Here is a 25,097-nt window from a genome sequence, read left to right on the forward strand (position 1 = left end):
AGGCTTATAGGACCCCAAATATACAAAATTACAACAGACCTACACCAAGGCACATTATTATGAAACTATCTAACATTCAAAATAAAGACAGAATTTTAAAGGCCGCGAGAGAAAAGAATCACATTACATTCAGGGGGAAACCAATAAGAATATCAGCAGATTTTTCAATCCAGACCCTAAAAGCTAGAAGGGCCTAGAACAACATTCACCAAGCCCTGAAAGAAAATGCATGACAACCAAGAATCTTATACCCAGAAAAACTTACTTTCAGATTTGACGATGAGATAAGATCCTTCCATGATAAACAAAAGCTAAAGGAATTTACAAAAAGAAAGCCAGCATTACAGAACATTCTCAGCAAAATGTTCCATGAGGAAGAGATGAAAAACAATGATGCAAATCAGCAACGGGAGGAACTAGCCTGAAGGAATAGCCAAATAAAGGAGAAACCAAATCATGTCAAAAAACAAAAATGAGTCAAATGACTGGGAATACAAATCATATCACAATAATAACTGTGAATGTTAATGGCCTGAACTCATCAATCAAAAGACATAGACTGGCAGATTGGATTAAAAAGAAAAATCCAACAATATGCTGCCTGCAAGAGACTCATCTCATAGAAAGAGATACCCATAGACTAAAGGTGAAAGGATGGGAAAAAACATACCATGCACACAGACACAGCAAAAAAGCTGGAGTATCCATCCTCATTTCAGATAATGTAGACTTCAAGCCAAAGTTAGTCAGAAGGGATAAAGAAGGACATTACATACTGCTTAAGGGAAGCATAAATCAGCAAGACATAACAATCATAAATATCTATGCCCCGAACATTGGCTCATCCATGTAGTCAAACAAATCCTTCTCAATTCCAGAAATCAAATAGACCACAACACAATAATTCTAGGCAATTCTACCACACCTGTCTCACCACTGGATAGATCCCCCAAGCAAAAATTGAATAAAGAAACCATAGATCTCAATAACACAATCAACAATTTAGACTTAAGCGACTTATATAGAATAAACCATCCAACAGAGAACGAATACACTTTCTTCTCAACAGCACATGGATCCTTCTCTAAAATAGACCATATTTTATACCACAAAGCTACTGTTACCAAATACAAGAAGATAGAGATACTACCTTGTACTCTATCAGATCATAATGAAATGAAATTAGAAATAAATGACAGAATAAAAAACAGAAACTTCTCCAATACTTGGAGATTAAATAATATGCTATTATACGATGAATGGATAACAGAAGACATCAGGAGGGAAATAAAAAAATTCTTAGAAGTAAATGAGGACAAAGACACATCCTATCAAAATCTCTGGGACACTATGAAAGCAGTACTTAGAGGAAGATTTATTTCATGGGGCTCACTCAACAAAAGAAGTAGAAATCAACAAATAAACGACTTAACACTACAGCTCAAAGCCATAGAAAAAGAAGAGCAGACCAACACCAAAAGTAGTAGAAAACAGGAAATAGTTAAAATCAGAGCCAAAATCAACAAAATTGAAACAAAAGAAACAATCGGATAAATAAACAAAATAAATAGTTGGTTCTTTGAAAAAATAAACAAAATTGATAAACCCTTAGCCACACTAACAAAGAGAAAGAGGGAGAAAACTCAAATTACTAAAATTCGGAATGAACAAGGAAATATCACAACAGACACAATTGAAATACAAAACATAATTAGGAGCTATTTTGAAAATCTATACTCCAACAAAACAGAAAATCTCAAAGACATCAACAAGTTTCTAGAGACATATGAATTACCTAAACTGAACGAGGAGGACATACACAACTTAAATAAATCTATTTCAAGCAATGAAATAGAAGAAGTCATCAAAATCCTACCAACAAACAAAAGTCCGGGACCAGATGGGTTCTCAGCCGAGTTCTACAAAACCTTTAAAGAAGAGCTCATTCCAATACTTCTCAAAGTATTCCATAAAATAGAAGAAGAGGGAACCCTCCCAAACTCATTCTATGAAGCCAATATCACCCTGATACCTAAACCAGACAGAGACACATCTAGGAAAGAAAATTTCAGACCAATATCCTTAATGAACATGGACGCAAAAATTCTCAACCGAATTTTAGCAAATCGCATACAAAAATATATTAAAAAGATAGTGCACCACGATCAAGTGGGTTTTATCCCAGGGATGCAAGGTTGGTTCAACATCCAGAAATCAATAAATGTCATTCACCATATCAACAGACTAAAAGTTAAGAATCACATGATTATTTCAATAGATGCAGAAAAAGCATTCGATGAAATACAGCATCCCTTCATGCTCAAAACACTAGAAAAAATAGGGATAGTGGGAACATTCCTTAACATTGTAAAGGCCATTTATGCTAAGCCCATGGCTAATATCATTCTAAATGGTGAAAAACTGAAAGCATTCCCCCTAAAATCTGGAACAAGGCAGGGATTCCCTCTTTCACCACTTCTATTCAACATTGTTCTTGAGACTCTAGCCAGAGCAATTAGACAAACCAAAGAAATTAAAGGGATACGAAATGGAAAAGAAGAACTCAAACTATCCCTGTTCGCTGATGACATGATTACATATTTAGAGGAACCTGGAAATTCCACCAGAAAACTCTTATTACTCAAAAGTGAATTCAGTAAAGTAGCTGGTTACAAGATCAATGCACATAAATCCAATGCATTTTTATGCTTAAGTGATGAATCTTCAGAAAGAGAAATTAGGAAAACTACCCCATTCACAATAGCATCAAAAAAAAAAAATACTTGGGAATCAATCTCACAAAAGAGGTGAAAGACCTCTACAATGAGCACTACAGAACACTAAAGAAAGAAATTAAAGAAAACCTTAGAAGATGGAAAGATCTCCCATGTTCATGGATAGGCAGAATTAATATTGTCAAAATGGCCATACTACCAAAAGTGCTATATAGATTCAATGCAATTCCAATTAAAATCCCAATGATGTACCTTACAGAAATAGAGCAAGCAATTATGAAATTCATCTGGAAGAATAAGAAACCCAGAATAGCTAAAGCAATCCTCAGTAGAAAGAGCGAAGCAGGGGGTATCACAATACCAGATCTTCAACTCTTTTACAAAGCAATAGTAACAAAAACGGCATGGTATTGGTACCAAAATATACAGGTAGGTCAATGGTACAGAATAGAGGACATGAACACAAACCCAAATAAATACAATTTTCTCATACTAGACAAAGGTGCCAAAAATATGCAATGGAGAAAAGATAGCCTCTTCAACAAATGGTGCTGGGAAAACTGGAAATCCATATGCAACAGAATGAAATTAAACCCCTATCTCTCACCCTGCACAAAACACAACTCAAAATGGATCAAGGACCTTGGAATCAGACCAGAGACCCTGCATCTTATAGAAGAAAAAGTAGGTCCAAACCTTCAACTTGTTGGCTTAGGATCAGACTTCCTTAACAGGACTCCCATAGCACAAGAAATAAAAGCAAGAATCAACAACTGGGATAGATTCAAACTAAATAGCTTTTTCTCAGCAAAGGAAACTATCAGTAATGTGAAGAGAGAGCCTACAGAGTGGGAGAATATCTTTGCCACTCATTCTTCAAATAGAGTGCAAATATCCCGAATCTATAAAGAACTCAAAAAACTCTACACCAAGAATACAAATAATCCAATCAACAAATGGGCTAAGGAAATGAACAGACACTCCACAGAAGAAGAGGTACAAGCAATCAACAGATATATGAAAAAATGTTCAACATCTCTAGTAATAAGAGAAATGCAACAAAACTACCCTAAGACTCCATCTCACCCCAATTAGAATGGCGATTATCAAGAACACAAGCAACAATAGGTGTTGGCGAGGATGTGGGGAAAAAGGTACACTCATACATTGCTGGTGGGGTTGCAAATTAGTGCAGCCACTCTGGAAAGCAGTATGGAGATTCCTCAGGAAGCTTGGAAAGGAACCACCATTTGACCCAGCTATCCCACTCCTTGGCCTATACCCAAAGGACTTAAAATCAGCATACTACAGAGATACAGCCACATCAATGTTCATAGCTGCTCAATTCACTATAGCCAGATTGTGGAACCAACCTAGATGCCCTTCAGTTGATGAATGGATAAAGAAACTGTGGCATATATATACACAATGGAATATTACTCCGCCATGAAGAATGATAAAATTATGGCATTTGCAGGCAAATGGATGAAATTGGAGGGTATCATGCTAAGTGAGATAAGCCAGTCTCAAAAAACTAAAGGAGGAATGATCTCACTGATAAGCGGATGAGGACATGTAATGGGGGGTGGGAGGGGTTAGCGTTAGGGCTAGGGTTAGGTTTAGGGTTAGGGATAAGGAGGGTAGTAAGAATGGAGGAAGGAAGGACTGTATAGAGGGAAAAGAGGAGTGGGAGGGGTGGGGGGAAGGGAAAAAATAACAGAATGAATCAAACAGCATTGCCCTATGTAAATTTATTATTTTTAATAAAAAAAAATTTTTTTCAAAATTTTTGAAATTTGAATCATAGGCATAAAGGTCTCTACTTGAAGGTTATATGGGTACTCTTTCATGTTTTCTAGTGATAGTTTTGTGCTGTTCTTTTTATTTTAATTTGAAATTTTTGGTATTTTATCATGCTATATGACATGAGGTATAGAACTGTACTGTTTTTACCAATATTTCTTTACTCAGAAATAATATGTAAAATAGATTATTCTCAGAACAGATTATAAATTCCATTTTTAAAAATGCATCATTTTAATATAATATGAATTTTTGTGACATTTATATACTCAGTGACATTCCCATATGATATTTTCACACATCAGTTTTAAAACCATAAAAACACAGTTGGACAGTTAAAATCAAAACGGCATGAAACCAACGTGCCAATCAGTTGCAAACTCAACAACAGCAAAGCTGAGAAAATGTCAGGAAAAAACCTGATGCAAATCTTTTTTATAATCTCATGGAAAAAATGAATACAATATATTCTTATATGCTTAGATTATAAAAGCATATCAGGATCAATAGCTATTCTCCACATTTTTTTAGGATTTAAACAAATCTAATCTGTTAAAATTTTATGTAAAGTTTCAATTGTGAATCTTATGAAGCAGCACTTTTTAAGTTAATAGAGTAGGGAATTTCTGAATCAACGCTGGGAAGGAATCTCTCCCAAGCAGGACAATAGCTCCCATGTACACTGCATAGTTTCTTGGTGGCCTTAACTCTAGCCAGTCTCCACCTTCACAACCTTCTACCTTATCCTGGCCTTGAGTCATTGATAAATGTAGAGAGAACGTTAAGCACTCAGTAGAACAACTGTGTTGAGCTGCTCTCTTTCTCATTGCCCAAGGGAAGCCTATTGGAAAAGAGATGTGAAAGGGGCACAGAGAAATATTTCTCTTGTTCAAATCAGGGAGCACCTGGTTCTCAGCAAGATAATTGGCCTTACTGAGTGACTGTCACTTGGTTGAGATGTGGGTCTGATAAAGTCTTATCTTCTCACTGGACTGGATCTCACATCCATGGATTGCCAAAATCGGTTTCTAACGTGAAGATTTCTGAGTGCATTAGAAGATATTTACCTAATGGAATACTGATGGAGGATTCTACCCACAGTAAATGATAATGAAAATCAAATGAGGCTGTATGCATATAGAACTAAGTTGGATAGAAGAAAGGTCTAGAGAGGCAGGGTAGAATTATTAAAAGAAATATCAGCATCACCAGATGGTTCAAGACCTTGGTTCTAGCACTAGCATTTCTCTCAGCTACTTGTATGACTTCTAGCAAGACATATGCCATAGGTTGCCATTTACACACCAGTAAAGTGAAGGATTTGGATTAATTTCTAAGGGATTTTCTAGCAGGGACATCAGTTATCTCAAAGAAGGTGAAAAGCAAAGGACTTTGGGTTAGGGTGAGAAAAATAACAAAACTTATTCTTTTGTTTATTTGTTTAGGTGTTGATAATTACTTACTTGGCAGTCTCCATCCATCAAATATACCATATAGTTGCCAAATTTTCTCATAATTATTCTATTTAAAACATGTATGTTTAGGTATTTGAAATTCATTAAAAATATAAAATTATTTCTACGATGTTTTACTAATTTTTAGGAAACTTTGTTAAAACGTTTACAATGTCAGTTAAATGACATTTAAGGAGTAACTATGAAGAATAGGGTTTAAAATTCTTTGCTCTCAAAAAATGCTTTTGAATACCATTTTATAAATAAGTTGTGTAAAATTACAATATACTTTCTTCTTACAGACTGGTCTAAATCTTCAGTACACGATCAATGAAGGAAATAAATTTATAAAGACTTCATAAAGAAATCAGTTCATTAAAAAGGTATCTCTGAAAGGTATCTGTATCTTCTTGCTTCCAGAAACAGGATGTTTTATCATGACCGTAGTTGATGCTCTGTGTTTTCCTTGGTAAATCTAATGAATCAGTTATTGGTGGCCCGAAATGTTCCCTTACGAAAACCATTATGAGAAAAGAGAATAACTTCCCCACTGCCCACCCCACCCTGGATTTCCTCTTTCTTTAATCATTTTTCACAGGAAAGTATGTGCTGATGAGATTCTAAGTTTATGTGTTTTGTAAAAATGTTTCAGCAAGGGCAGGGAACCACTTCTTATGCTCACTAATTAATGGCATCCAGCTCACCCTCATGTAGGCACTGAGCTTTAGTGAACCCAAGTAGAGACATTCATGTTTCATTGAGACAGAGGTTGTTTGCTGCTTTTTTATTTCATTAGAAGAATTTTTATTTACTTGTGGCTCCTCCTAGATGAATTATGATCAATATTCATAATATTCTTCTACTCTTTCCATACTTCAGAGACTTTACTCTGATTTGTTTCTCAAGGTATATTATGATATAACCACTTGACAGAGAACAAAAATTCTTATTAAATTGCACAAACAAACAGGAAATGATCCTTTCAATACTATCCAAACTAGCACCCTGGAACCACAATAGTTGGGGCTTCCTTTAACTGTGTTACATATAATATACCTAAACCCATCAATGGAAATCATAGGTTTGTGGTTTGCCTGTGGAGCAGAGAAATACATTAAATCAAAAGATTAAATTGTGAATTCTATAAGAAATTTTCAAATCTTTTTTATCTTTTCTGATAGAAAATCAACGTTTATTTTCTAGTTATAATGAATTAAAGCAGTGTAAAATGTACCCTAAGAGAAAAAAAAATTGTCCAGGAGCTGGTACCCCTAGATGACCCTGAAAGGGAATCATTATGAGGTGGCTTTGCCTAAGCATCTGCAAAAAAAACCACCATCAGCTCCTAGAATAAAGATAGGAAATAGAACTGCAGTAGCTTTCCCAACAACAGCCTGGATAAGGGAGATTACATTGAGTTTCTTCACGAAAGGGAAGAGGTCAGGTTGTCAAAATATACATGACAAAATCTAGATAATATTGTTGGTAAAAATATTGCCCCATTTTATAGGCGAGTAAACAGTGCCCAAGGTACACAATGACATTAGTAAGTCTTTAACCCACATACAACTCTTAATTTGTTTTTAATGTGTCTTCTCCACTAGAATATAAGGATGTCCATTTTGTTTTGTTGTTTTATTTTCTCCTGTACCCTTGGTACCCAGAGAATAGCTTGGGACACTAGTAAGTTCTCAATACATTTGTTAATATGAAAATGAAATAGGCTGAACTCATCACCCAATCTACTTCACTGCTTTCAGGGGAACATCTTAAAAGTGACACCATCTTATATCTATTCTTATCATCCTTAGAAGACAGGACCTATTCCTAGAGATTTGAAGTTTATATAAATGTTATCAGATAGTTTTGATCCAATAAATAGTAAATTCAAAACAATAATATAACACATCCACATATGTTCATTCAGTTTTAAAAGCATTTTATGTTTCCGAATATTCACATCAATTTTATGTCTTCATACTTTACCATTTATTTACAATTATTTGATATGTTTCATACCAGTAGAAATTTAGTGTCTGATGAAAAACTGCATGGGCACATACACACACCCACATTTGCAAATCCAGAATTTCATTTAATGACATTTTATTTAACAGAACTCCATTCATTCTCACAAATCAGCAAAGACAACAAAATGTTTTTTTAAAGGAAATGAAATATTAAAATTATGATTTTAATCATATAATAAACAATGACCTGGTTCAAAAAATTTTTAAATCCATTTATAAGGGATGTAATTAATAAAATTTGCCAAGGAACATATTCTTAGGATTCAATCATAAAGGTAATTATGAAAAGAAACAAAATTCAGTAAAAGAGACAATGAACGGCAGTATCTTCCACCTACTGTGTATACATAAGCTTGAACTCTTTATTTCTGAAGTGATGCTAAACACATTCTTAAAGGCTGGCAAAAAAAGGATATCACAGAGGGAAATGGCTTCCATCGCACAGACTGTCAAGGATCAAATAGTAAGAAACACAAGAAAATTCTGCCTCATTCCTGAGCAAGAGTCATTAACCTCTTCTCTGGAGAAGGTTTTCCAAAGAATCTGTTGACCCTGATTGCCACGTAGTCCTTGTGAATGACAATGAACATAAGTGAAATTGATTATTGACGTTCTACATAGTACTGAGGTGAAACCCCTTAAATCCTAAAGCCACTGAAAGTCTGGTTGACTTCTGAAAATTTTTTCAAGCATCTATCCTTATTCTTCAGGTTGTGCTTCCTTCATCAGGACCACCTGCCAATCCTTTATTTTCAATGTCCTCTTAACAGAAGGCCTGGTAGGAGATGGTAACTGAAGGTCTGAGCTATACAATAAGGGAACGGCACGAAAATGTAGTTGAGGAAAGGAATAAGAGATGGTAAGAACATAAAGAAGAACAAAGAAGGATGAAATCAGAAACCCTCATCCCAAAACCAATATCTAGGATATTTGATTAGTATAATTATGGAGAAGGCAGACTGAATAGTAGGAAATAAAACTGAGGAGAGGTAAGAATAACAAATAAGACTGCAAAATTCTAAAAAGGATACCTAGAATTAAAGAGGAGAAGGAAGTTGAAAAGCCAGTTAGACTGTAAGCATGAGCAATTTCTATTATTTTATGTCAGATCTATGGATTTTCAAAATAAAAACATATGAAATACAAAACCCAATTGATAAGAAACTTCTGTTAAGAGGGTTTGCAGACTAAATGGTTCCAACATGTGTATTTCTAGATCACAGGTAGATTTTAAAAACACCAAAATACTTCCTCATTCATCTAGTAATTGTGACTCAGGAGGGAATGATCATAGTATCTGCTACTCTTCCTCCTCCTCCTCTTCCTCCTCCTCTTCCTTCTCTTTTTCCTCCTCCTCCTCATTTCCTTTACAGTAAAATTAACTATATGGCATATTTTTTAAACTAGCTTCTAATATTGGAGGAATTATGGTGTTTTAACTCACTGCAACTTTTAAACATTGAAATGAACTGGGACATTAACCAAAGAGCAATTCAGTATAGTTTTAATCTCAAAACCATGTTCCATGTGATGATTCTGTTCTCAAAAGAGTAAAATAAGCCATGTGCATGATGGATATAGGGCCCAATGACTTTAGAGTCATTTTCAAAGGTAAACCTGAAAGAAAACAAAATGTAAAAGTTAGACCCTGAAATAGAGATCAGATTTGGAGACAGGAAAATGTAAATTTGGGTTCATAATTTCATCACCTTCAGAAGGAGGCTTCCCCCTTGGAAAGATGAATAACAAGAAAACAACAAAAGCTCCCCTTAAATGTATGTTATTGGTTACTGTATAATATAACTTGCTGAAACCAATCAAGATCTTGATGAAATCATTTTGGATTTGCTACTAAGTTCCAGGCACTGTCCAGGGCACTGGTAACGCAAGAGCAAACAGACTGACAAAAATCCTTGGCCTTGTGGGGTCCATATTCTATTGGAAGGAGATGTAAATTAAGATAAGTCAATGAGCTATGTGGAATATTGGGTGATTAATACAATGGAGAAGGAATACAGCAGAAAAGGAGAATGTGAACAACTATAGGGCGCTTTCATTTTCAATTAGAAAATAGAGAGCCCATTAAGAAGGAGATAATTGGACATAGACCTGAAGGCGGTGAGGGAATGAGCTATGTAGATATCTGGGAGAAAGACAAAGGCTACAGAAGAGTGAAAGTCTTGAAGCAGAAGTGTGCTTGGAAGGCTCCTGGAACAGCAAGCATGGCCATTGGACCACAGAATAATAAAAGAGAGATTCTTAAGAGACGGTCTAAGAAAAGTCAAGGTCAGGAGTGAGAAGTCTTTAGAAACGAAATATTAAAATATTTAACACTTCTTGTGCCTCCTCTAGGTAAAAATGCCAACCCAATCAGAAAATATGCTCTTCTGCTACACTGGTGCTTAATGACTTTGAGTCCACTCTCCTCATATACCTTTGAAGGATTTAGGGTTTTGTTCTTTCAGAGGGTTTTGAGAAGAAGGTAATGACTGACTTATGTTTGAGGGGGCTTACTTTTGCTAACATTTTGATCATTGACTCTAGCAGCTAAGAGCAGAAAAAAAAAAAAAAAAAAAAAAAAAAAGGAGAAATGTGGCCCAAAGTACTAATAATCATTAGTAAAGCTGTCAGAGTGGGCGTATATTTTGAAAGAGAGCAACAGTATAGGTGAAATGGGTGGATGTGGTTTTGATGGGGGGAGAATTTTAAAGATTTAGCTCTAGAAACTGGAATGTTGGGTCAACATTTGGTGAAATGGGAAAACAAAAGGGGAAGCAGGCTCAGAATGGAAGTGGTTTTGTAAATTTCAAAACTGAGATATCTTTGCACATCGAAGAAAGTGATATATGAAAGCAAAAGAAAAAATATGGCCAGTCTTCTCCATGAATCCCAGATACAAAGAACATGTAATAATGTTTGAGCACTAAAACATTATGATTATATATTTTTTAAACTTTTAGGTAATAATTTATAAATCACCATGCAAATATTTCAATCATATGCAACTAAGTGAACTGTGTTTATATTCAAATGATACGGCATTTTTTTTTTTTCTTAAAAGGCAGCAAACAAAGTATGTGTGGTTCTGACAGAAACTTTTTGAGTTTAAAAAAAAAAAAGGAGGATGAAAGCATACTACTTTTTATTTTTAGGGGAAGAAGTGATGCTCAGACATAAGGGATTTGAGGATATTGTTGCTATGGGAAAACACTCCACACCTGAGCCCTGACTAGCACTTCCTTATGTCTCTTTTCATTGGCCAACTGACGGGTAATTATAAATATTTTCCAATTGATCCTTCTGAAGAAGGACAATGCCTTTTGGCCATAAAAGGTCAGACTGCATCTCTGACTTTTTTTTCATTCATTTTCTGATTACCCTGGGTTTGGTCTCACATGGGATAGATACTACTGCAGTCCTTGCTGGAAACTGGTCTCCTTCTGGCTTGGCTTTAAGAGGGAGCAACTGTGTATGGGAAAAATCCTCTGTGGTTGGGCCAAAGAGTGTCATAGTCTACTGTAGAGCTTTTTAAGTAAATTCAAATGCAGAGGAGTCTCTAACTTCATTAGGTGAGTTTTCATCCACAGGTAAATAATGAGAAGTTACAGAGGATGCAAAGCTGTTCTAAGCATTCTTTCTTAAATCAGGCTGAATATTTTTATTTTACTTAATAGTTTTACTTGTGATTATTTTTAGCAGATCTTTTTAAAAACAAACATGGGTTTTCTTTTCCTTTTACTCTTTACTTTCTTCCTTTCTTCTTCATTCTTTTTTCAATTTGAACTTCTGAATTTACTCTGTCATCTAATCCAATAGTTTTATGCAGGAATATCAGAATCTTAAATTTTTATTTAATGATCAGTCCTAAGTTATATATGACTTACAGGCTGACTTCTTCATTCAAATTTTCTTTTGAAAGTTTGTCTAGAAGTTATAGAACACTAAATATCATTTTAAAGGGGAAAATACATAACAAATTATGTTTCCCCCTTAAACCCAACACAAATGACAGAAAACTTGAAGTATCCTAACCTAAATAGCCAGCTATTTCTCTCAAAATAAAAATATTGTCAATTTTAGATGCTGTATTAGAAATATTCAGTTTATAGATCCAGTACCTCTAAATTCAACATTCACCATATGCAAAATAAATGTATTTTTAAAACTGAAATGTATACTTATTCAAAAATTATATTACATTATTTACAATATTCTATTGGAATAAAGAACTCCCTTAAAAGATCAAATAGTAAATAGTGTGTAGTAGTACATAAATAGTGTATAGTAATAAATAGTTACATCATTTGAGCCCAATAATAAATAGTGTGCTTAATATTCTTCAGAAACTTATATAATCTTTCTCTTAGACATATTTTTCCTGAAACCACTGAAAATAAAAAGAAGAATTGACTTTTGAGGTTTTACATATTTTAAAAACAAACATGAAATCTGAAAAAAAAAAAAACACCTTAAAAACAAGACTATGCTTTGATTCTCTGATATGTAAAACAATTACAGCTCATGATAAGTTTTCAAAATAATTGGGCATTGGTTCATGCTTAAAAAAGTTTTGTTAAAATTTATTTCATTTGTAATCTAGGTTGATCTTATTCACCACAAAAGGTAATTCTGACAGTATCGATGTAATTATATTATTAAGGACAAAAATGTTTGCATTGAGACTTGAAGTTAAATCAAATACTGACAAAATACATATAAATTGTTGACATTTCCCAGTATTTGCTATAAAAGCGTCTTTATTGTATCTATAATTATTTGGTTTATAATTTTTATAACAATTCCATTTGTACTCCTCTTTCTTTGAATGCAAAGTCCAATACGAGTGTTTCAAATACACAGAATTGCTGTTTTGTATTTTTCCAACAGTACAGGAGAATTCATTCTCCTGTTTAACACATAACAGACTTTGTAGCATTACTTTTATGTGGGGGTTAACCTCAAAATATGTATAAAATTAAAACGAACTCATGAAGAAATGTGATAGTCTCTAAGCTATCAATGTTTTCATTTAGTAATGTTGCAAAGCCAAGGTTCTTTCTTATTTCTACTTATCTACCACTTTCAGGTAATAAACGGTGCCCAATAGTTCCCACAGCATGTAAGAAGCTGCTTTTTCAACTGAAACAAAATAAGACAAATAAATGTTTTTTCATTACCAAGATAATACGCATCCTGAATATTTAGCCAATCCTCTTCTTTTATTCGGATACATTGGTATATCCATCTATTCTTGAATGATGTAATGTATGGTTTCACAAATTTACAAAACATGACTGTGTTCTGCATTTGTAGAGCAGATCTAAATGGAATATATGCCTCCGAGCCTACTCCAAGCCTACATGATGTCAAGCTTTCAGATCTGCAAGCTCGGATCCCATATCAACTTTGCTCATTTGATTTTGTGTGTTGAGACTCTCTCTGGAATGTCTCTATGGCTAATAGCAACTTTTCAAGTAGTTATCAATATACACACCAAAAACAAACAAAAAATAAAAATAAAAAAGAAACAAAAAGACTATTAGCCAACCAGAGAAGGTAGACCTTTAAATAAAACAACAGAGGTCGCATAGAGCCTCTCAGCAGATTTTCTTAATACAACTTTTTTTTAAAGGGCTACAGATACATCCAGAAACCTTTAGGCTGTTTGCAGAAGCATAGGAAGCTTGTGCCTGAAGACACATTGCCCTGGCTCTAAAGGTTTCTTTTTGTGAAGAGTCACAAATTTGTTCCCAAAGTCGAAAACCAACTCTCCATTATCTTGATGCTATAGAGTGATCTGTTCCCTCAGGAATATTGCATAAACTTGCAGTGTTGATTTAACAATGTGACCTAGTTACCAATATTATAGAGAACCTACTTGCTTGGGTTTCCTGTCCGTGAATGTATGAATTTTAGTACTATGAAGCAAACAAGCGTCTTATATGAAAAGACTTATTAAAATACCTCTGCCTACACTTATGCAAACTATTATTAAAATGAAAGAAATTATTCATGCCCACTTCAAAAACTTGCTTTGAAAACTCTAGTTAATACTTATATTATTTTAGCATAGTGATAGATTTGCAAATAGCATGGATTAATGTTACTCTATTGAACTTACACAATAGACTTAATACTGTAAGAGGATATTCTAAGCAGAATATCCTTCTTGAAGTAGTATCTGTTTTACCTTATAATATAAGTATATATATTGGCTTTTTGAAAGAGGGTACAAATAAGACATACACACCAGTGTCACTGCTTTATCCCATTTTTAAAGAGGCACTTCTTCATAGTTCTTAGAATATATTTTCATGATAACCTCTTCCTTTTTATATAGTAGTCAGAAACATGCAAATATCACTGATGACATGATAACAGGAATTTTTTATTTGTAAACCAGTTTTGGAAGCTGCTTCCCTGAAACAAGGGGAAGAAAGAAATTAGAAGTCAAAGATGGTGGAGCAGGCCAATTAAAAGAAGTTAGTGGGGGGCTGAGCCTGTAGCTAAGTAGTTTACTTTAGTGCATGCCCAACATGCTGAAGGCCCTGGCTTTGATCCCCAGACCTACCAAAAAAAAAATTAAATAAAAAATTAAAAAATTAAACGGACTACTGGACTATCCAAATCAGTGTTATAATTCTTCGAAGTCCACAATTTGCAAGTAACAAGACAATTGAAAGAGTAAATTATGGCTCCCAAAGTAGAGAGGCAAAATTATTAGGAGTCTAGTGTAGATGTGTGTGTAAGTGGGATACTAGGAGTACTATTGTAATCAAGGTGAAAAAATATAAGGATATCTACTTACTAGGTTATGTAATAGACAGCTACGTGACGTGAAAAAATCACTTGAGGGAAAAAAATGCCTAAATAGCACTAGTTAGATGGTGCTGAGGGGAAATGTTTTAAAGTTGAACGAAAATCCCTTGACTAAGCAGCTTCAGAACTGCTGGGAAATGAGTTTACTCACTGACTGAACTAGATTTAGCAATTTCAAAAGACATCATTGCTGAGATTTGTTCATTCATTTTTAAATATTTTACACAATCTAGCCAATTCTCAATTGCTCATTTGTGCAAGAGCAGGCACACACACGGCAATGCCAATGCAAAATTTCCAAATGTGGGGTACGGAGAGAGTACAAATGATACTAGTTATTTTTATATATGACACTGACTATATGTATGACAGGGAAAGAAGCTGACTGTGCTGGTTGACATCTGAAGCTGGTAGAATTCTGAAAACTGGCAATAAATGGTGCACATTCAGAGAAATTCATAGGAAAGAACAGTTGATTGCTTTTCTGTACTTCCATGATTTCTATTGGATTCCAATGGATCATACTGCCTAACACATGTGTATGTAGCCTACAAAGCCAGAACTATAGTATGTATGTCAGGTAGGCAAAAACACAAGTACATAAAGGGTTGGATTCTTAGATAATTGCTATAGCTTTTAATACCCAGTTCATTCTAATCTCTGTAACAAGGATAGGTAGAGTACTTGATAGTCCTTATTCTTCTGTACTTGATAGGAAGCTGCCATTTCTAAAGTGTCTTTCATTAAGTTAATGTATGTATTTTTACAAACATCAGACAGTCTTGATAATGTTGCAGAATGTTGTACTGGTTGGATTTTTAAGATTGTTGGTGTTAGAATTATAACAGAATTTTTTTTGAAGCTTTTGGCTAAAAAGTATGTAAAGGTCATTCATTATATGCCTTTACTTATGTTGGATTCCCAGAGTTATTGGAGATATTTGTCTTTCAAAAGAAGACTTAAGTGGTAAATTCTTAATCTCAAAATTCACCATGCTGAAAGGATGATAAAAATCTTGCTTTTTCATGCTGGAGTTTGAGATTTAAAATAAGATCTTAAATTTTCTGTAATGAAAAATTTTTATGAAATAAAATTTTAATAGTAAACAGATTTCAAACTCCAGATTTAAACTATTATATGCTTAGATGCCCTCACATGCTTTCATTACAACTCCTGTTTGCAGCACAGTCTTTCAATCTTTTTGGAAAAGAAAATGTGGACATACACGAACTCTATGACAACTAACTTAAACTGAGAAAAAATAATTTACTTTTTGTTCTCCTACACAATGCTGAGGCCTATCATTTGAAGGAAAAATACCTTTCAGAAAAGTGGCACCTATTCAACATTGCATTATAAAGTATATTGTACTTCCCTTAACTAGGTATATTAAAGTGTGTTTCACTATTTCTCATTTTCATTAACTTCAGTGAAGGTGATTTCCAGAGTTAGTATCCCAGGCAATTAATTATCTGCAACATCTCTAACACCATTAATATGCATGAATTATTTTACAAGCCTGTCACATGGAGGATTTATTAGAGCTCAGTAAAAATATATATGTTGTATGTGTGAATATATATATATATATTTCAACAAGTGCACAATAATTAGAAATTAGCCCCTTATTTGTAAGTGGCAAATTTTATGTTCAAAATTAGCTGTCAAAATGCTATTCACATATGAGTTTTCATTTTCTTGGCCAAAGAGTTTTAAAGGGAAATATTAAAGTATATCAGATGGGGGCACAAGAGGGTCTTGAATAAAGAACACGTTGTGAAGACAGCAGTTCAGAATTCCACATTTTAAGTGGGGAGACATATCTTTTTGCAAGACTCCAGGAATGAACATGGAAGAGTTCAAGTGTTAAGTTCACCAGCTCATCTGTCATTCTCTGTCTCCAGAATGCAAAGCCAGTGATAGTCCTAGGACACATTTTCTCTTCATTGAAAATTACTAAATAGGAATACATTAATTACAACAATTTCTCTAGTTTCCTGTGCCCACTCAAAGTATATTTGAATATTGAGTTTCAGAGACAAACAATGAAACAATTCACTATGAGAGCAGAAATATGGCTTCATAGGAAACAGGGCTACGTTTAATTTGCTTTGATAGTTTACGCATCTTTTCTCCTTTTTATTATAGTTCAAATCACTGGCTTCAACTTTTGAGTCAATCTTTCTCAAAGTAAATCACTACCAAAATTTACAAACTTGACATGAAGATTACATTGTATTTACAAAGAACTTGGCACTTACAGAATAAATTATTGACCTTTTTTTTTTTTTTTCAAATCCAGTGCAGGGCACCCATGGTTCAGGCAAACGAGAAAGCCTGATGCCTTATTATGTATGATGCTACATTAACATGAATAAGTAGATTTCCAGCTGGTAATTCCTCCACAGTGCTAGCCCTGTTGCTGAAAACCAGTACCTTACATTTCTAATCCGTGGGGTAGGTGTGGAGAAGTTATTAGTCCAGAGAAAGCAAAGGTTGCATGTTTTCTTCCTCATTTTTATCCATGCGCTTTAGTACTGTGGGGTCCACTACTGATTGGGATCTGCAACAGATAAAACCAGGGTCAGTGATTAGTACCGAATAATTACCAGATCACATTCTCTTCTTCACCATTGCTTCTCCTATGGATGTGAATTATCCTCTCCTACATCAAGGAATTTATGAACTGTGGATATCGCACACTGATGTTGGTGTTTGACATCAGAGTGAGGAAACAGTCCCCTCTGGCCTCTCAGTAGAATAGTGAGTAGAAAAGGATTCTAAATAGACATTAGTTGCCCTCTGTTCTCCTCTTCATAACTGAACAAGAGTCTCCTCTTTGAGATATGGAGAATTTCTAATGTAGGACAAATGTTTTCTAACAAAATATATCCAAATGGAAAGAAAAAAACCACTACAGTTAAATGATTGTTATTAAAAATTGGATAGAAATGATAGGAGGCTGGATTCCTGCCCTCAAAAAAAATCTATAAAACAAATTCAACATGAATGTGTTTTTCTTTAACCATCATTTTTATATTAATGAGTATATCAACAAAAAATCAGAATTCAAATGTTATTTTTGTTACAGTTCCCAATAGAATATTCAATAAAATCTGCTTTACTTTTGAAGCTTTAAAAAAATGATTAATGACTTCTTTAAAAAAATGTAAAAACTCTTGTTTAGAAAGCAACACTCTATAATTAGGAAACCACATAATTTGAAAACTTCCTTTTACCTGCCTTTGCTAGCAGGTGGAAATTATATCCCGATTCATCATTAGAAAACAACAGGAAAGCAGGAAGGAGGAAAGTCAATGAAACATGCTACAGTGGTGGCAGAATGTTGCCATCTTAATAGCCACAGCATTAAGGAGGCAGCTGCCTTTAAAATTCTCCTCTGTAATGAATTCTCCCCTGCTGCTGCATGCCAGCCAATTGGTTTCTGCTGTGGCAATATGCCTCTTAGCAGACCTCATTAACTTTCCAAAAGGAAGACTAGAAGCTAAAATACAGCCACGCATGCTAATGAAAATGAACAGCAATGGAACTAATTATCAAAAAAAAAAAAAAATTACAAGATCAACTGACAAATTGTCTCCTTCATTTAAGTAAACCTAAATTTGTTCTAAAAGAGAGAATGAAAATAAAGGTGAAAGGATTAATTTAAAAAAAAAAGGAGAGGTTTGTTTCCTAAGTCATTTTCTCCACTTGATCTGAATATTAAATGGGCATTAGATATTTATCTCAGAAAGGAAACTGGCCAAAGTTTTGAGTCCCTTTGTTTTCAAGAAAAAGAATGAGAGAAGAAAGGACAAGGGAGAGAAGGAATACAGAGAAAACAGTACATTACAGGGTCCTGTGCACAGTGAGATCACAATGTCTTGACTTTAATACATAATTTCCTTACTAAAAGAATTTCAGTATTATGCATTCAAAATGAAGAATAATGAGGATAATGAAGAAAACATTTATAGTAAACAGATGAAACCCCCCCTAATTATATGTATTATATAAAGGTTGAGATCCATATTGATTATGTCAATAAGTAAATATCAAAGCTATTCAGACAGCACGAGGCAGACAATTTAAGTATTTACATCTGCCATCATATTCTGTTAAAACAGAAAGATAACAAAGACACACGGGTACACATTCTTTAAATCTGTATGCATTGTGACTTCTAAAACATATCATTAAAAGATATGGCAATTTTAATAAAATATTTTAAACCATCTCATACTTGAACTGAAATTAGCTCCTAGTTTGCTTTTATCATGACCTGCAGATAACAAAATTGTTGGTTGATGGAGGCTGCCTCTAAAGGTCAGACAATTCCTCAGCAAAAGGGAAAAAAAAAAAAAAAAACACACACAGTAATAGTTTGCAATTAAAATTTTCTCTGGTATTTAGTTACCCCAAGGATACTGTTAGTCCAGATTTGTTTATTCTTCACACTTTTTCATATGAAAGAGCAGGACAGTTTGCACAGGATCATAAATGATAATGAACAGGTTTATTCTAGCTGCAGTGAGTGAGCTATCATTGATTTATAAAACATCCAGGAGTCTCCATGCAGCCCATACTGTCCTTTCAATGAATAAATATCCAGTAATTTAAATATAGTTGTCAAGTACTCATTTATTCATTCATTGTGCATCCACAATGTTGTGATATACCAAAATGTTTAAGAGGCTAGATTTTGGATAGAGGTTCTCTTGTTTGTAAAATGGGGAAAAGATCCCCTACAGAAAAAAGGTATAGTGAGGACCAGATGCAATAATGCATAAGCCCCAGCACAAATTCTTAATAGTGCTTAAGGAAATGGCTCACAGAACACTGTTACTCACGTACTGGAGTTAGCATTGCTCCTTTGTAGTTGGACAGCATGTGCAAGGCATCTACCTTCCCTTAGACCTGTTCTCTTTAACAAAGTGGGGGCAGGACTACTTTATTAGCTTCTTGAAGAAGCAAATGAGTCCCTCCACACAAGTCAGTAGAAAAGGGTTTAGTACGTAGTAATAATAAATGTTTGATATAATTCAATGCAATCAGTAGCTCATATCACTTGACAATATGAATAGAGTTGCTCACTGCAACAGTTATGTGAAAGCACAGTCTTAAGCCCTAGGGACACAAGGTAAAAGACACTTCTCAGATCAAAAACATCCACAATCTAGCAAACTTGGTATCTTTTCACATAACTGTTCTCTCCCTCTATAAATGTACACAGGAGGACAAGTTCGTTTTTTCATGTGTCTGAATGAATACACCCAAAGGAATAATTACAAACAACCGTTGGTAATAGAATTATTTTATTCCCTCTCAATCTAAGAATAATATAAAATTATAAAAGGAAAAGGGACAAGAGGCATCCTTAATGATGAACTTTAATTTCTTGACACAAAGAACAAGGGAATCAGATCAAACAAGTTTCATAATGCCATTTTTCAGGATTTTGCCCACAGAATAAAAGATACACCAAAGGATATCTAAAAGTCTAATCAGCCCATGTGAGAAGCACGACATAGGATTGGGGCAGTGGATGTAATGTAAGCCAAGTCTGCAGGGAACAAAATGGACTACTTGGGGAAGAGAATCAGGATCCAGAATTACTTCAGAGGGTAGATAAACTAAGTCAACTCTAATGAGATGGTGCTAATCAATTAAAATAATGCTTTTGGAAAAAATCTAAATGCAGAAACAGAATTAGGATATGACTTGATAAAAAAGGAACTTCCCTGTTTCACAGAGGACATTTGGAGTTGACAGAATGCTTTGGTCACCTGAGCAGCAGCAACAGTGACAGCAAGAGAAGATGCCAAGGAGGCCCATGCTGGGAACCAGAATTCTGGAACCTCAAAGTCAGTGGTGACACTAGGGTCCGATATCACCTATTTGGTTTGAACATTAAACTTAAAGACAACCACTGACAGACAGAAGAGCTCATTCCTTAACTCAACTGGAATTTAGTGAGCACCTGCTGTAGGCAAATCTTTCCTCCAGGCACTGGAGAGTGCAAGGAGAATAGGATAGACAACGTCACCATGGCTCCATAAAGTTTACACCAGGGGATTGGATATCACATTAAATAAGATGGGTCATTTCACAAAATGGATGCTACAAAAAATAAAATACAACAAAATAAAATAGGAAATTGATAGATAGTAACAATAATCGGGTGTAAGTAGAGATGACCAAGACCAGGTGTTGGAGAAAGACCAAAGACTGTCTGGAGGAGGTGACCTCTGATTGGAACCAGCCATGTTAGGATGCAAGAAAAGAGCATTCCAGGCAGCAGTGACAAGGGTAAAAGTCCTTACTAGGAATAAGCTGAAGAAGCTGCAGGAATAGACAGGAGCCTAGGGATCTGAAAGGTAGGGAAGGAGGGAGGTTTACTAAATTAGAAGAGAAAGGAAGACGGGCAGATCCCATAGCACTTAGCACCGTGTAAGCCACCATACAGGGTAGATATTACTCATGATAATAAGGAGTCATTTAAAAGTTTAAGTCAGAAATAGGAAATTATTTGAGTTACACTTTTAAAAGATTTTTTAATTCCCATGTGGGTAGTAAATGGGGGTCTGAGAGAGTAGGTAGGAAAGGTTTGGCGGGAGGGTGCAGGTGAGCAGAGTGCAGGGGTGGGTGTTGTTGCAGGATATAGAGAGAAGCAGGTTCACGGGATGGCCCACGGGCGTGCACATGGCACAGGAGGAATGGCCAAAGGAAAAGGACTTTATTAGCCGGCAAAGGAGAAAACTAGGGGACATCAATGACACCTGTATCTAATCATTATATAGCTCAGTTCCAAAGTGAGGGAGCTGGCACCATGCTGTCATGAAAGGGTAGAAAGACTTTTTGTCATCAAGAAGAAAGACTGTATGCCTCATAGATTAGAGCCCTGCTCTGCTAACTATAGGGTGCATTATATTGAGGATACAATATCTATGTAATGGGGTTCATATGAGGATTAAATACATTAATGTAAATAAAGGAATCTAGTAAGGGCCTTACTTATAATAAGTACATAGTGAACAGTAGAGTATAACAACTATTATTAATATAATTATTTTTATTAGAAGGGAGCTATTCACAGATAAATGCTTTTAAGGATTCTTGTTTTCAAAAGTTCTTTGAGAATGCGATGTTTATGCCTTTCCTCAGAAAAAATAAAATGCACGTATGTGTGTATACATTGATACATATGCACCCAAGATTTTGAATACTCCTAACAGTTAGCAGAATCCTTTGAGAACCCATCAATAAACCTTTTAGATTAGAAGAGCATAGCTCTGAAATCAGGAACTTCTGCTCTAAGAGAAAAGACCTGAGATGTGAAAGTTGGTTTAAATATAAGTTTTTCTACTAGTGGAAAAATTACAGTAGGTAAAGTTTCTGACCATCTGACCATTCCATTTTCTTCAAGGCCTGCACACACACACACACACACACCACCACCACCACCACCACCACCACCATCATCATCATCATCATCATCATGAAAAAGACTGGCTTTAAGGACTAGGCACACCACCCCATCATGCTTCCATTAAAAAGTACACAGGACAAGGTTTGGTATGACAAGATGTCATTGGGTCCTACTTGAGCTAGGTGAGGAGAATCTTGCTGAGGTTGTAATTCCTATTATTCCTGTGGGTGGGAAATGATCCAAATAAATAATATTTATTACCATTATTCTATTGAACCCTAAGCTAGTAGCCTGGGGAAGCCTGAAAATTAGGCAGTTTTGTGGGGCAGGGAGGGTGTGGATTGAGAGACTAAACACAGGGGCACTCTACTACTGAACTACATCCCCAACCTTTCTTTCTTTTTTTATTTATTTATTTTTTTTTTTAATTTTGAAACAGAATTTCACTATGTTGTCTAGTCTGGCCTTGAACTTGCCATCCTTCTACTTCAGCCTCCTGAGTTGATGAGATTACATGTATGTGCCACCACATCTGACTTATGTGTCTTCTTTGTTTGCCACAGGATGAAAACTCAGAACCAGTTGTGCATTTGTATGTGTCTATGACTCCCTCACCCACTGACTGAAAGAATGCAGGCATAATAAAAGTGCCATGAGTCAAAGCAAGTGACTCAACAGTGAATTTTCTAAAGATCAAACCTGTAAAGAAATAGAATGCTCTGCACCAGGAATAATTAGACTGTCAGACAAAGACTTGGCAAAGATAGTGAAAATGTAGCATAAACTTTGAAACTAGTGACTGAATTAAAGTGTGTGTGTGTGTGTGTGTGTGTGTGTGTGTGTGTGTGTGTTTATATGTGTGGGTCTGTGTGGTGCCTTTCTTCAAAGGAAATTTTACAAGAAGTCTAATATATTAGCTAGAGAAAGCTGCTACCACTATAGGAAAAATGGTACTCTCCCTACCCCAACTGCTGGCCTGAGGCATGAGGCACTCCATTAAAAGCCCTGATTCAGGGGCTGGGGAGATGGCTCAGTTGGTAGAGTGCTTGCCTTATAAGCATAAGGCCCTGGGTTCAATCCCCACCACAGGGGGAAAAAAAAAAAGCCTTGATTCCTCAGGGTATCATTTGAAAACTATTGGATTTGGTGATTTCTAAGAGCCCTGCTGGATTGACCATGAATCTGAAAAAACACTAAATTGAGGTTATCCTCAATGACTTGATCTTTTTTAAATTGACAGATAATAATAATTGCATGTATTTGTGGGAGACAAATACTTCATGATCTCACTTAGAGGTGGTAATCCAGGAGAGATGAACTCATTCCATTACAGAGTAAAGGGTGGTTGCCGGAGTTTTGGGAGGGGCTGTGGGATGACTGGGAAGATATTGGTCAAAGTTTCAGTTAGAAAGGAAGAATAAGTTCTGGAGATCTATTGCACCATATGGAGACTATAGTTAATAGTAATGTGATTTATATTTGAAAACTTCAACAAGAGAGTACCTATTAAATGTTCTCACTTAAAAAAAAAAAATTGACTTAAAAGTCCTGGACATCCAATAATGGGGACATGACAGGTTTTAAAATTACACAGCTATACACACACAAAAAGAAAATATAGGAAAATGTATAAAACTTGGTGATAGATTTGGGGTGCCCCCCCATTCCAGTCCCAGACCTTCTGCAGTCGCCTTCTGCATACCTCTTCATGGACTTGGGGGAGAGCTCCTTTTCTACTTCCTTCACAGGCATGCTGTAGGAGTCCACATTGTATTCGCTGTCATCATCATACTCGTGATCCAGCAGTGTTCTTGCCCATGTCCCCATGTCATAAGGGGGTAGCATTCCTCCAAACTCAGAAGGCAGGATCTCAGGATGAATTAGTTGGTGTAGACTGTTCAGATTGTTACCATGCAGAAATATCTAAAATGCAAGAAAAGGGTGAGAGAAATCTAAATACTGTCCCAAATGCTCTGGGGAAGAAGAGAGGATAGGAAAAGCAAATGCAAGACATCTTATTCTGCTCATGCCCCAAACTAGGAAGCAGAAAACCTTATTTGTGATTCTAACTTTTTAACCCAATCATTATCTGACCTTCCAGAAACTACTTACATTCCTGAACCTCAGAATTTTCCATGTCTGTTAAAATATTTAAAACTCTCATCTACTCTGAGAAACTGGCTGGGCTGCTACCACTGTCCTAATATTTCATATAAAAATCCTGAGGTTCAGGAATGTAAGTAGTTTCTGGAAGGTCAGATAATGATTGGGTTAAAAAGCTAGAAATACAAATAAGGTTTTCTGCTTCCTAGTTTGGGGCATGAGCAGAATAAGATGCGTGTGCAATCGCCACACTGTTCTGGTGTTAGCTGTGCCAGCCTGGGGAAGCAGACAATGAGTGCTATTAAAACAGACCCTGTTCACGAGGGACTCATCAATTACTGAGCCTATCTGAGTTATTAAGCTCAAAAGCTGTCACCAGTATGGCTTTCTCTTTATCATCAATAAAAATAAGAATACTGTAACCTCCAAAGTACTGCTTTATAATGCAAAGTGGGTGCTGTAAATAAAAGAAGTAGATTAGCATCCTCACAATCATGAAAAGCTGAGCAAGGTTCTTGTCCCAAGGGATGTGTGTTCTGCAATGCTGCCAGCAATCTCTCTTCTAGAGATTTCCATGCTTATTGTCCAAACAGAAAGTCCAACAATGGATTGAAAATGCAGCATTGTATGTAAACATTAATTATTGGTATTATTGTCAATAGAGAGCTCTTTTATTAAATGGAAGACTCATCAAATCACATACTCAAGATGTATTTCTCCATCA

At 35.3% G+C, this 25,097-nt stretch overlaps 1 protein-coding gene across 2 annotated transcripts in view; it reads right to left on the bottom strand.

Annotated features, from left to right (window-relative positions):
- Window positions 1-8,655: 8,655 nt before the first annotated feature.
- Window positions 8,656-25,097, bottom strand: part of CLVS2 (clavesin 2) — a 137,869-nt gene continuing 121,427 nt past the window's right edge. Inside the window, exons 5-7 of one of the 2 annotated variants that reach the window (XM_079146269.1) lie at window positions 23,973-24,193; window positions 14,273-17,404; window positions 8,656-9,639 (exon numbers count right to left, since the gene is read on the bottom strand). In XM_079146269.1, the coding sequence (XP_079002395.1) occupies window positions 17,317-17,404; window positions 23,973-24,193 (309 nt within the window). In that variant the 3' untranslated portion in view covers window positions 8,656-9,639; window positions 14,273-17,316. Of the gene's footprint in view, window positions 9,640-14,272; window positions 17,405-23,972; window positions 24,194-25,097 lie in introns of those variants that run through there. The other variant, XM_079146270.1, reaches the window with a different exon arrangement.

This window comes from Sciurus vulgaris (assembly GCF_902686455.1).
Source record: "Sciurus vulgaris genome assembly, chromosome: 7".
In the NCBI taxonomy this organism is placed as follows: domain Eukaryota; kingdom Metazoa; phylum Chordata; class Mammalia; order Rodentia; family Sciuridae; genus Sciurus; species Sciurus vulgaris.